The sequence below is a fragment of the Stegastes partitus genome, unplaced genomic scaffold, assembly GCF_000690725.1.
Source record: "Stegastes partitus isolate 25-593 unplaced genomic scaffold, Stegastes_partitus-1.0.2 Scaffold1813, whole genome shotgun sequence".
Classification (NCBI taxonomy): domain Eukaryota; kingdom Metazoa; phylum Chordata; class Actinopteri; family Pomacentridae; genus Stegastes; species Stegastes partitus.
The window spans coordinates 85,052-98,600 of NW_007579544.1; the positions used below are offsets into that span (position 1 = coordinate 85,052).

The 13,549-nt window shown below is 45.2% G+C and overlaps 1 protein-coding gene across 1 annotated transcript; it reads left to right on the plus strand.

Annotated features, from left to right (window-relative positions):
* The first annotated feature begins 2,924 nt into the window (after positions 1-2,924).
* Positions 2,925-8,034, plus strand: LOC103372715 (uncharacterized protein KIAA0408-like). Its single transcript, XM_008302424.1, has 6 exons — positions 2,925-3,088; positions 4,234-4,494; positions 5,568-5,879; positions 6,280-6,359; positions 6,443-7,256; positions 7,345-8,034. Exons 2-6 carry the CDS (start codon positions 4,351-4,353, stop codon positions 7,579-7,581), a joined length of 1,587 nt encoding a protein of 528 aa, XP_008300646.1. The 5' UTR covers positions 2,925-3,088; positions 4,234-4,350; the 3' UTR covers positions 7,582-8,034.
* The last annotated feature ends 5,515 nt before the right edge of the window (positions 8,035-13,549 follow it).

A 13,549-nucleotide genomic window follows, 5' to 3' on the forward strand; every position in this document is an offset into this window, starting at 1 on the left:
GGTTTATGTTTCTTTATGATGTTTTGTGCCTCTGTGTTCATTTTGTGTCTCTTTATAGATGTTTTCTGGCTGTTTTTGGTATTTTTTTTGTCTGTTTATGGTCATTTTGCATTTCTTTTTGGCTGCTTCACATCTCTGTGGATGTTTTGAGTGTCCTTTATTTCATTCAGTGTCTATTTGTGGTTGTTTTTTTGTCTCTTTGTAGATGTTTTTAGTTTACTTGAGGCGGTTTTGTGTCCTTGCGGCTGTTTTCTGTCTCTTGTTGGTTGTTTTTTGTCTCTTTGTGGTCATTGTGTGGTTGCTCTTAGGATGTTTGAGTCCATTTCTTTTGCATTTGTGCCTCTTTTGGGTCTCTGTGTATGTTTTTTTGAGAATTATGATGAGTCAGGATGAAACTGTGGATTCCTGAAACTGGAATTAAAATCCGTCAGAACTCAGATATCTGCAGCTGAATTGTAGATCAGGGTTTAGAAACACTGATGCCTTAAACATTCTTTCTCATTAGAAGGAACTGAATTGCAGATAAAACAGAAACGACTCGTCTTAACCCTCCGTCACCTTCTCCTGCTTTAAGCTGCTACTAAACATACGTCCTCTGCTACCAAGTCGTGCTAGCAATGACCTCTCTTTCTGTTTTTCAGGACAACACTTGCTGCTCCGTCCTGCTGCTGCTGCCGCCGCCGCCTCGAGGTAAAGTCAGGATAACGTTCCTTCATCCCTCCTGAAGGGGTTGCATGCTTTAGGGAACACAACAGGTGGGGGCGCGACGCCGATGATCCCTTCAAACTGGGAGGAATTAGGATCATCATGTCAGCTGCCAAATGTCAGATGTTGTCCGAGAGGCCCCCAGAATTCCCAATAGGGTCCCTGATTAGTGGGAGGAATTAGCGAGCGATGGCAGAGCAGATGAACGGTAGCAACTGTGTTCAGACGTCCACAACACGGTCCCGGCTGAGGGTTACTCCAGGACACTGCGGGTTTCACCGGTTTGTACGCAGTATGAAGCGTAAAACATGTGATTCCTGAGCCGACGGAATCATTTCCCAGAACGTACAGTCAACTTTTAAAGGCCGAAGTCCTCTTAAGTTCAACATTAATTACATTTAACGGCTGAAAAATGCTAAAAATGTGACCAAGCATGCCAAAGATCCACCTGCTAGTGTCTTTTCCATGATCACCTTCAATAGAGATATCACGTTTGTACAATTAGTGGCGTAAAATCTAAAACTCTAACTTGATTGCATCATTTCTAAGAACATGCAGTCATTTTTAAAAGATTAAGTTTAACAAAAATTACATTTCAAGGCCCTGTCAGTCTCTTTTCTGTGACTGTCTTCAACAGAGATATTATTTTGTGTTTTATTTCACACAGTTATAAGCCAAAAAATATGACAATCTGAGTTAATTGCACCGTTTTCCAGAACATACAGAACAATTTTAGAGGATTAAATTCGGCAAAGTTCAACAAAAATGAAATTCAAAGGCTGAAAAATGCTTAAAAATTCACGAAACATGTCCGACATCCACCTGCCAGACTACCTTCAATAAAAACATTATTGTTGCACAAGTAGAGAATAAAATATGTGATTCCAGATCATGAGGGAAAATTTCAAAGGTTTGAACCATGTAAAGTTCAACACAAACTACGCATAAAGACTTAAAAATACTTAAAATGTGAGCAAACATCCTGCCAGGCTCTTTTCTGTGGCTTCTTTCAGATACTATTTTGCACAATTACAAACAGAAGAAAAAGGATTCCCAAACAAGAGGCAAACTTTTCAAGGCTTAAATCAGCTAAAGCTCAGCAAAATTTACATTTAAATGCGTAAAATATGACCCAACAGGCCCAGCATCCACCGTCTGGGCTCTTTTCCGTGACTACCTTCAAGAAATAATTATTTTATGTTTTATTTTGCACAGTTAGAAGCATAAAATATAAAATTCTTAGCTGATTGCATTATTTTCAGGAACATGCAGTAAATTTGTTGAGTCTGAAATTGACAAAAATTCAGCAGAAGTTCCATTTAAATGCGTAAAAATGCGTAAAATGTGACCAAACACGTCCGGCATCCACCTGCCAGGCTCTTCTCCGTCACCACCTCGGATAAAGGTGTATTTTGAGGATTATTATTCACAATTAAAAGCATAAAATGTGTGATTCCTGAGCTAATTACATCACCTTTCCAAATTTAAATCATGTAAAGTTAAAAAATAATTACATTTAAATGCGTAAATTGTGACCAAACATATCCTGCATCCACCTGCCTCTTCTCCGTGACGACCTTCAATAAAGATATTCTATGCAATATTTTGCCAAATTGGAAACATACAATATTAAATTATTACCTGATTGCGTCATTTTCAGGTACATACAGTAAATTTGTTGAGTCTAGAATTGAGAGAGTTCAACAGAAATCCCATTTAAATGCGTAAAATGTGCCCAAACACGCCCGGCATCCACCTGCCAGCCTCTTTTCCGTGACTACCTTCAATAAAGATATTATTGCCGGTGACACATTATTACTCACTGTGTCACCCACACCCATTTGGCATCCCTTGGAAAAATGATTTGCGGCGGGAGCCTGGTCACAAGACGAAATCTGCCCGAGCATCCGAAAGCAGAGTAGCAACAGAGGCGCGGATTGGCGGAGAGGCGCAGCAGCTGAAACAGCTATGTAAACACTTTCCCTCTCTCCGTAATTATAGCCGGGATGCTGGTGACGACAGTTGTCCCATCGAGACTTCAAATGCTGGAATAAATTTGACATTATGACACCTGATCCCGGCTCCGGTGGCGCGCCCCCCGTAAACACCGGGGCGCGGTATAAAGAGCGGGGACCCCGGCTGGAACACGAGTTGTTTACCCTTTAACGCCGGACTTCTGCTGGACGAATAGGAGGCAGGGGGCCCTTTAAATCCAGCCCGCGGTGGGGTTTTTTACGTAACACGGCGGAGGGAAAAGCGGAGGGGAAGCACCGGGCAGAGGGGAGTCGGTGGACAGAATCTATCCAAGAGCGCACGGAGCAGAGCGCAGAGCGGAGCGCGCAGGGAGCGGAGGATTTATACTGAAAACTTTGACTCAGAACCGGTAAGAGGAGCTGGAGCCAGAGCAGCCTTCTTTTATATTCTAGTCCAGGAGATTTAAATGAATTAATTTTAATATTCAAGCTCTAACTGTTGCTGAAATTCACATTTAAAAGTCAAAACTTCAACCTGACGGTGTTCTGCTGCCACGGTCTGACTTTTCCGTCATAATCTTAGATTAAAATCTTTATTTTACTTGATTCTTTCATTTGAAGCTGTATTTTCTTCGTGTTATTTTCTTCTTTTTTTTTGGTGCCTCTGACATACTTCCACTGCTTAGGACATGCGGTCAGTTTACTATGCATAGTTACAAGATTATTAATATCCGTACTCTTACATCACAGGTGGGAGGGAGGCGGCTGGTACATTCGGGCACTTTTCGACCTGGATACTTGTAATATTGACAACAACAACAACAACAACAACAACAACAACAAGGCCAGCCTGGTTTGGTTCACCCAAGTCACAGCACCGTTTAGGAAGCAGCTGGGACGCGGTTTAATCCCACGTAAATGAACTTCTGAGGATCTTAGAAGTGACACAGCAGAATTTAGAAGACGATAGAGCCTGAATGTGAAGCACCGAGCTGTAGTTCCTCACTTTATGGTCCGTGTACCGGGATGTTCGCGGCATATTTTAGCCTGTCATCAGTGTGCAAAACAAGCAGGGTCAGGACTTTTTGGCATTAGAGGCTTCCAGAACTGACGCCATGTGTGCACAAGTGGGTCATGTTCTAAGAAAATGGCCACCCGGTTGCATGCTCTGGATTTTTTTCTCCCCATGTAAGCGAGGTGCCCGGAGGCTGGAGGTCAAAGTGACCAAGAGTCTAAACGCTCGCGCCGCGGTGCTGTCATGCAGTATTCTTGTCCACACGTGCTGCCTAGGTAGGCTTACATGGCTGTGAATTTTGCAGGAGAATGTCAAAGTAGAGGGGCTGTAAATATCTCGACCTCTGCCGGAGCATAAAGTTTGCAGCAATAACAAGCGGCTCAAACAGGTGAAACGAGTAAAAGAAGTGTTTAAGTGCCACGTGCTTTCAGTTTGCTGACCAGGTTCGGTTTCAGGGTTTTATCACACAGCAACACGTGGACGTGTTCTACTTACCGTCCGTTAACCGGCCTCGTTATCTCTCCTTTTGACGTTTTTTAGTGTTTCCAGGCCATCAATCGTTACGTCCCCCGCCGCCGACCCCTCGGTGACCTCTGGCAGGAAAGTGAAAGAGGAGACAACTGGAAAAGGCCTGCGGGCGTCGGACGGGCCTGCGTCATGGCAGCCATCGATCTGGAGCGGGGACTGGAGCACGGCGGCCGGGGCTGGGGCCAGGAGAGGCCGGAGCTGATGGACAACTTCGACTCGGAGATGCAGGAGTGGGAGGACCAGCTGCAGGACATTCAGAGGAAAATAGAAGAGGTGAGCGTCTGGGAGCAGCGTTGCACAAAACTACACCTGACTGCTGCAGAAAAACAGAAACACAGCTCATTATGTTCCCCGTCTGTAACCGTGGAGGTAAATTATTCAGTTATTTACTGAAGAGAGAAACAAATTCAGCCACAAGAATATCTCAGATTAATCCAAGAGTTCAGTTTAACCCTCAGAAATCCAGTGTTTGTTTGCATTCGTCCCATTTCTCTTCTCTGTGGACTCGTTTTTTAACTTCAATATAAAGTCCTGCAGCTCTACGGAAACAGAACGACCAGAAACAGAAGCAGGGAGAACTCAGGAAATAAATAAATCATAACACATGAAAAAAATACAAGCAGAATGTCTTTTATAAGGTGCAAAAACGTAAAAACCTGGAATAAACACACAACATTCACACTCGTCTCCTATCGAGTCTGCATAAACACTGCCTGCAGCTCAGCCGAAAACTCCCTGAATTTTTGTCGTGTGACTTCTGGCTGCAGCTGCATCACTGATACCTTCACAGCTGCACCAAAAAGTGCAGAATTTCTTGTTTTTTACAGAATTTAATTACAGTACACGGTTCATTTTTAGCTAATTTTTTCATGGAGACCTGTAGGATGAACCGAAACTCTCGCATGATGAGTTCAAAGACTGCTGGAAAGCTAAAAATTGGACAATTTAAAAAAAAAAATTTGCCTGATAAATGATTTCAATAAAAAACAAAACCTTCCATGCATTTTTGGGGGGCTTACAGAGTTAACTGTGATGCTTGAACTCACACACATGTGGTGCATGTTGGTGGTTTTGTTTCCAGGTGAAAGCTTTTGTGTAAAGGTGTCAAACTCGTGGCCTTGTTGCAGCAACAATACAAACGCTAACAAGCTAATTAACCTGCTGACAGACGCCCTGAACGTAGAAGCATCAAAGGGAAGCTGGCGTTTGTGCAAACTGCTGATCAGAAGTGAGGCTGTGCACTGACTTTATGATAATAATACGACTAATTTACCTGCAGAATGCATCGAATCAGCAAAAAAAACCTGCAGAAGCTGTTAAATTTTTGTTCCGTTTTCATTCTCCAGCTCTACAACGAAGTCCAGGCCCGCAGGGGAGCCAACGACATCGCCGCTGACAACCAGAAAAACGGCGTCCCGTCAGAGTGCAGCCTGGGACACCACGGCCACCACGGCGAGTCAAACCCTGCAGCTACGCCTCTGCCACATCACTATAGCAACGGCTACGGCTACGACACCAACGGCTACCCTCCCGTTGGTCATCAGAACGGCTACGCCTACTGCCACTCCAACGGCGTGTCCGAGATCGGAGACCTGCTGCAGGACTACCTGGGAAAGGGCAAGCAGATGAGCCGGAAGAACAACGGAGCTCGCCACGTGGTGAGTCAGATTCTCGCAATTTCCCTCCTTCCTGGTGCCTCATTCTGGAGGCATCTGCACATCCCAAGAAACCGGAGAGGGCGGACGTGATACGAGTCGGGGGTTCAGTCCGGAGCGTATCGATTACGGTTTCCTGCAGTGACAGGAGTTAGTTTTACAGTCCGTCCTAACTCTTGCGCCGACACCTGACAGAGAACGAGTTAAGACGTTAAACTCTTTCGGTTCCACACGAGACGTCACGTGTTTCATCGAGTACAGTAGATCAGAATAGTTTGAGGCTTGATATCGGGTGTTGATCGGGTTTTGGTGCAGCAGCCAGCGATCCAGAAGTAGCACAAACTAATTTAAAGCTTTTAAATATAGTAGAGACTCGTTTACATGGAGCTTTGATGTCTTTCAGCACTTCAGCGACACGATCAAGGTGAGCCCGGACATCTCTGCGTACCGGGATGAGTTCAGGAGAACATCTGGAAACGAAAGGTGAGAGGTCTCGCTCTTTACTCGTGAACACTTAACAGATGCTTGTTTCGTGTGTTTCTCATGGGGGTCTTCTGTCAAACCAGGCTGGGTCCGGAGCAGTTTCTGGGCAGCTTTGAAGAGACTGAAAACCGGAAAAACCGAGTGTCTCACATGAAGAGCTCCCCCAACAAAGAGAACACCGGAGCCAAGCCGCCTCTCGGACAAAGGGACGCTCCGGCTGCACCGCCAACGCGCTCGCAGCTCGAATCTCCGGCTCCGGACAGGAAGTCTTTTGCGCCGGGAGTCCTGGGGGACAGAAAGTGCGCCAGCCCGTCGGTGCTCCGGAAGTTCGGCGCCATGCTGCAGGAGAACGAGGGGAAAATGCTCACCGAATCGGGGGTGGTGACCCCACAGGGACCGGCCCCGGAGCCAAAGAGCCCCACTCCTGGCTGTCAGCGCAGAGCCGTGGGAGCCGCCGCCAGTCCCGGCAGGGTGCCCATGCGCGTGCCTACCCAGAAATGCCAGGCAGATTGCGACGTGCTGACAGCAGAGGTAGAGCCCAGCCAAGAGTGGGGGGTGGCATCGGACTCTGGTAGGCAGAGGGGATCTAAAGCGTCCCAGCAGTGGAGGTCACCGGCGACTGGGAGCCCAAAGATTAGACCGAGGACGAACAGCGTCGCGGACAGAGACGGAGGATTGGTTCAGGGGGAAAGAGCGAGGAGGCCGGCGGAGCACAAAATGGACCACAGGGTCTCGAGTGCTTCCTCCGGAGCTCAGAGGATGCAGAGGGGAGGGTTGGCAGGACAGGAGCTGAGGGATGAAGGACTTATCGAGCTGCTGGACATGCTGGAGATCCAACACGAGTACAGTTCTGGTCCGAGGACCGCATACACCGCTTACAGGCAGGAGCTGCAGCAGGTTGGTTACCGTCTGCACCTTTACTTAGCGTCACATTCTCCAAATGCAAACTGTGCTTCGTCATAACTCCTGTCGTGTTTCCGTTCAGGTGAACCCGGTCGAGTTGTCTCCGGTCAAGCCCAAGAAGAGCTTCTCTCGTCCTGCGCGGCCGGCCAACCAGCGGCCTCCCTCCAGGTGGGCCGGCCGCACCCCTACTGCCAGAATCACTGCCCCGTCGGGCCCCATCTACCGGCCCCCGAGCCCCAGGACGAGAACCCCGAGTCCGGCGCCGAGGCACCGGAACCTCATCCCCTATTCCCTGCAGACTGAGACTGTCATCATGTGATCCGTCCAACGCAGCCTGTACATAAAAAGGACATTTCCGTTGCAAAGAAAAAGCTTCATTTCATCTAAAAAAAAATACATTCTCCAGTGTTGCTGTGGCTTTTACCTTCTTCTGTGCCCACATCAGCTTTGCCCCTTTATCCCTATTCCTTCTTCTTCTTTCTTTTTGTATTGACTTTCAGGTGTTTTCTGTGTAACTCTGTGATTCAGCATGCAGCCCCGGTTCTCGAGGGTGCATGAATCCTCACTGCCGCCGTCCGCCGCCGCCGGGTTGAATCAAATTCAGCCCGTGGGGAGGAGATCTGAGCTGCTGAGCGTCAGCAACGGCGTGTTTTACTGTATCATAATGTCAAAATATATTTAAGATGAATTAACAGCTGTGACAAATGACTATAATATGCCTTTAATGTATTTTTTTCCTCTTGGTAATAAACATGACAGTGCTTTGACTCGCTCTCTGTGGTGCCTTGTTCCATTAATGGCGGCTCGCATTTCAGGATGTTGATGATTTATTGCGCGTCAGGCCGACGGACACCCGACACCTGCAGCCGCGTTAGCCGTCGTTGCTAGCAATTAGCCGGTTTTAAAAAACACTTAGGGAGCTCCTCTATTGTGGAGGCTCGTGTGACACTTTGATTTGCTGCTTTAATTATATTCTCCGTGAGGTGCATTAGCGCCGCGCCGGGGAGCAGCTATGCTAGCCGTCGTTAGCGGGGTATCCGGTGTTGGATCGCCTTCCCCCTCGCCGCGTGTTCGAGCCTGCATCGACACCTCCCCGGCGAGGAAACACGCATTTGCACGATCTCGAGTTCGGATTTTCGTGCATATACCGGCAAGCTAGCATTTTTTTTTTTTATCTGCACATGTGCACGCTCCGTTGGACGCTCGGGAGCACCCGGCGGAGGCAGCCCGAGTGTGAAATGTCATGTAAAGGCTGGGACGGTGGGCGGAAGTCCCTCGGCCCCACGATGCCTCAGCCCTGTCACCCAACCTCTCGCTGCTATGTGGCACCTCGGACGGAAATAGCAAGCGTGACGTGTGTTTTGGTGCCAGAAATCTTAGCCTGCTGTCTTTGGGGGTATAAATAAAGAGAGAGGGACGGGGTAGGGGGGCGGCGGCGCTCTCACTGTCTCCGTTTTGCTATTTTTCTTTTATCTGCCTCCCGATGAAGTATCAGATATGAAATTGCAAATAATCTGCTTTAAACGGAGGCTTCACTTTGGTCGCTGCTTATTTTCGGTTTGGCCCTTCTTTATTCTCGTCCCTCCTCTGCTTCCAGGCTGAGTGTAAATGAGCCCGTCTTACAGCTTGGCACCTCCGCGGGTATTTTAACAAGGCGCCCCCTTGGCCACCGCTCCGGTGTCCTCATCGGGCCTCCTGCTAACTCCAGCCTGCATAAATTAACCGTTAAACACCCACCGGGGAAGACAAGCCCTCTGCGGCGCTCACATTGTCCCTCGCTGTCCGTCACGGCTCGGCACGGCATGTTCGGGCCGCCGACGGACAGACGTCAGGAAGAAAATGGGAACACAAGAGCAGACAGCTGAGCTCCTTTGACGTCAGCAGGCCGAAGTTATCACATCGACTGACCCCCGAGGACGTAACGGCCATCAGTTTGCATCACGGCCTGTTGCGCAACTCCCATTATTACCGTCCTGCGCTGGTCGCTGTGTTACTACACCGCATCCACGAGGACGCTGCCTCGGTGGCCACGTCCACATCAAACCACACCTCTGCTCGGGACGGAAATAGATCCTCCGGTCTTTATTTTAACTCAACCAAATCGCAATTGGTGGTTAATATTAGGGTGATGCAGCCACAGGTGGCGTATGCCAGGAGACACCGGGGTACCGCTGCTATGAATAGGCCTTTCTTCACCACAGATGCTGACACGCTGGAGATCACAGGTGTCACTGATAAAACGATGACTGGGCCGACTGACATCATTATTAGTCACAGCTGAGAAAAACGGACGTTTAGATTAACTTGAAAAGGTTCTTTAACGGTTGTTTTTTGCTCATTTTAACTCATTTTTCAATATAAAGTTCTGCAGCTCAGTGGAAACAGAAGAACCATGATGAAGGAGAGAGAACCAGAGATGTCGTCTGTGCTGAACAACGCAGTTAGAATAACGGAAGTCATAAAAAAGAAAACAAAAGCTTTGATAATTTGTTTGACGAAAACTGAAAAAAATGGAATCAACGTCGACAACATTAGAAAAACATGGAGGCTTCACATCCTATAGATGTTGAACTATCTCCATGTTTCCAGACTTCTCCTCTCTGCTCATCAGATGTAGAAAGATGTTCCACCATCACATGTAGAAAGATGTTCCACCATCATGTAGAAAGATGTTCCACCATCACATGTAGAAAGATGTTCCACCATCAGATGTAGAAAGATGTTCCACCATCAGATGTAGAAAGATGTTCCACCATGAGCTCGATGTGTCTCCACCAACTGTCTCTTCTGTTCTCTGGTTCTGATCCAGGCTGCATCTATTTATTGATCCAGTCGGTTGGATTTTCCTCTCAGGCTCTCTGAGGAAACACTGGCTGCAGTTCAACCTGAAAACTTCTTTATTTCGAGACATGTAGAATAAATTGATTCGGATTTAATGTCACGATTTTAACCTTATTTTCTGTTTACTTGCCTTTTAAAATTCTGACATTTCTTCCTTTTATTTTTGCAATTTTTAAAACGATAACATGCATTATGAATCAGCTGCTGGGTTTTGGCCATCAGAGGGTTAAAAGGAATTAACTACATTTACAAACTTGCTTGAAACCGTGTTCAGGCACAATTATTTTTGCTTTAGTTCTTTAGTGTAGCGACCGTCACTGTAAGTTTGGGCTTTTTATTTTTCCTTGATTCACTGATAAGTTGTTTGCTGATGAGAGAAATGTTAAGCAGGATGACAAATGTCGTGTTTTGCCAACAGCTTACTGTCACAGAGGAGGAAAGGAAACAGAAAATATTCACATTTAGAAGCTGCAATTGGAGAATTTAGACATTTTTTTGAATATAGTGATTGAAAACAGTCGTGTGGTTGAGGAACAGTTGAGCAACATGAAGAAATGATCTTAATTTGAGAACACGAAATTGCATAAAAATGGCAAAAAAAAAATGACTCAGTCTGGTGAAAACGTCATGAAATAAGATGTAAGCAAAAAATAAGTCACGTCCTACAAGATACTAATGAAGTATATACTCATCATTTACGTAGGAAATAACTGTTTTGGATGAAAACGTCGTTGTTTTTAATTGTTTTTTATCAAATGGTTTCTGCCAAACTAACTCTGAAGCACATATTGATGCTGTTTTCATGTATTTTTATCCTGAGGTGTTTGCTGGAGGCCCGGTGAGCCTGCAGAGCTCGTTTCCAGCCTTCACAGCGAACTCGATCCATCCTCTGTTTATGATGGCAGCGTTTTAACTTGTCACGGCAGGAGAAGCCCCACAGATCCTCCTGATGATGGATCACACACGTGTTCAGCTCAATGATGGCGGACGTTAGCGGGTCCACCTGTGTGTGTTTTTTTTTTTCCCTGGACGTCTGTGAGCGTTACGTCCGTGTGAACCGGCCCTGCAGGCGGCTGACATAACGTCTGGGCCACGTGGGGATCTCACGTTCTCCTGCCCCTCGCCCACCTGTCCTGTGGCCTCTGCCCCCCGCGGCGCATCTCCAACCTGACATTCGCTGTCATCCGCCGGAGTCGAGGCCCGAAGGGTCCACAATGAAATCCTCAGCATGCGTCAGTCGCTGCTGCAGGAGACTCGAAATAGACGCTTAACTGCTGCAGCGAGAAAAAAAAAAAGCTACGACCAGGACCACGGCGATCCAGAGGTCAAACATAAAGAGAGCCAGACGACCTGAAACCGACACGTTTTACGGCTGTTTTGGTTCTACGGCGAGCCCTCTCCCTCTCTCTCTGTTTTCTCGTTAAAACTTAACGGGCGGCGGATGTTTGCGCATGTGAGCGTCCACCTGCACCGGACATGTGAGGGAAGATGGCCGACACCTGTTTCTGAGCCTCCACATGAGGCTTTTAGTGCCGGACGCTCCGTCGGAGGCTCAGGACGTAACCTTCCCGTCGCACAGAGTCACCGTTTTGTCTTTAAACTTATTTTAAAGACGGTAAATAAGATCAAAGACTCGAGCGGTCACGTGGTTTCAGGAGCTGCATCAGAAACATCCACAACCTGCACTGTAAAAAAAATACTATAAAAAACACTGAAGGTCTGACGGCAGAAAGAAATATGTTTAAAAAATGCTTTAAAAGACTGTGAACAGAACAGCTGAACATATGTTCAATTATTCATATCTGCAGTTGATGTAAATACAGTAAGACTTTCATGTGGACATTATTTATAGTTTAAATACATTTTTTTTCAGAGATTTTCTGAGATATTATCTGTAATTTAACAAAACAGAGAAAATCTGCAAAATAACAGCTAAAAAAAAAATGTATTTAATGTTGTTGTTGACTCAAATGTGGGAAAAAAATAGTGTAAGTTTATGAGCAAATGTTGTCAAAGAACCAATTACTATTTATTAAAACATTTTGATGTGGACATTCATGACAGTTTTAGTACTTTTGTTTATTTTTATTTTTACCATTACTGTGTAAATCAGTACTTTCTAAAATCCTAACATACAAAATTAAGCTTTCAAATAACAAATATCTGTAACATAACGGTATTTTTGCTGATTTAATTCTGGTTTAAAATGTAAAAGAACAGATTGTTGATGTGGACATGAATTTTATTTTTTATTTTTTTACCATTAATTTGTCTCCATATTTTTTTTGTTTTTGTTTTTTTTTACATTTTTTATGACATATAATCTGTAGTTTAACAAAATGAGAAATAATAAAGAAAATAAACAGAATTTCTTCAGTTTTGTTAACTTAAGAAAAAAAAAGTAATTTTACGCTTCAGTGTTGCAAAAACATGAATTATCACTTCTACAAATTCTGGGTTTTGATGTGAACATTATGCACAGTTCAGAGGGTTTTTTTTCTTTTTACAGTTAATACGTAAATTATTGTTTTTCTCTATGGTTTTGGTATGTATTATCTACAATTGAACTAAACCAGGAAAATGCAGAAGAATTAACAAATTCTGCTGATTTAAATACGCTTAAAAATATGTGTGAATTGTAAAACAACAACAACTTAGCTTTAAGTAAAATATTGATTTTTTTTTAAATAGTTAGCATGAAAATAATGTTTTACTGTGATTTTACAATACATACAAGTCATTATTTGTATTTTAACATAACAAAGAATCTGCAAAATAACAGTTAAATACATGACTTTCTACCAGAAAACGGCAAATGTGTTAAATAATATTTTATTTACTGAAATACGTATTTTTTTTCTTTTAATTGTTTAGTTTTATCGCCAAATGATGTAAAAGAACAAATTACAATTTATAAAAACACCCATTTTTAATGTGGATATTGACTATTGTCTCTTTCTTTTTTCTCTTTTCACCGTTAACTTAAAAACTTACATTAACACATTTTTTTCCGGGATTTTTTAAAGGACATTTTCTGTATTTTAACCAAACAGGAAGACTCTGTTGTCATGTTGTTTTTTTTACAGTGTGGATTTTTTTAAACTGTTGTTCATCTGCCGGCGTCGGCGGCTTGAACCGTGAACGCGGGGGTCGACCCCGTCGGACCGGAGGTGTGCTTTCAAATCCCGCCACTCTGCACGTCCGCGGTTCGCCCACTTTATCCGGAAGGTACAAGCCGTCCCATCGGCACAGTCCGGCTCGCTCTATCTTCGTCCGGCTGTCCAAACTGTCAGTGCGTCTGCGTCCCGTCCATTGAAACGGTCGTCTCAAATGCCGGACGATGAGTGCGGCGGTACAAGAGGTGGGACCGTTAAGGACAGCCAGGAGGAGCCCGGAGGATTCCTGAGCCCGCCGTTAAAATAGAACGGGGCCCGAATATCTCCCCT

Excerpts from the sequence above, each read along its gene's own strand:
- LOC103372715 (XM_008302424.1), top strand. The coding sequence starts at position 4,351 with ATGGCAGCCATCGATCTGGAGCGGGGACTGGAGCACGGCGGCCGGGGC. Across the intron at positions 4,495-5,567 it reads TTCAGAGGAAAATAGAAGAG|CTCTACAACGAAGTCCAGGC; the intron begins GTGAGCGTCTGG and ends TTCATTCTCCAG. Across the intron at positions 6,360-6,442 it reads AGAACATCTGGAAACGAAAG|GCTGGGTCCGGAGCAGTTTC; the intron begins GTGAGAGGTCTC and ends CTGTCAAACCAG.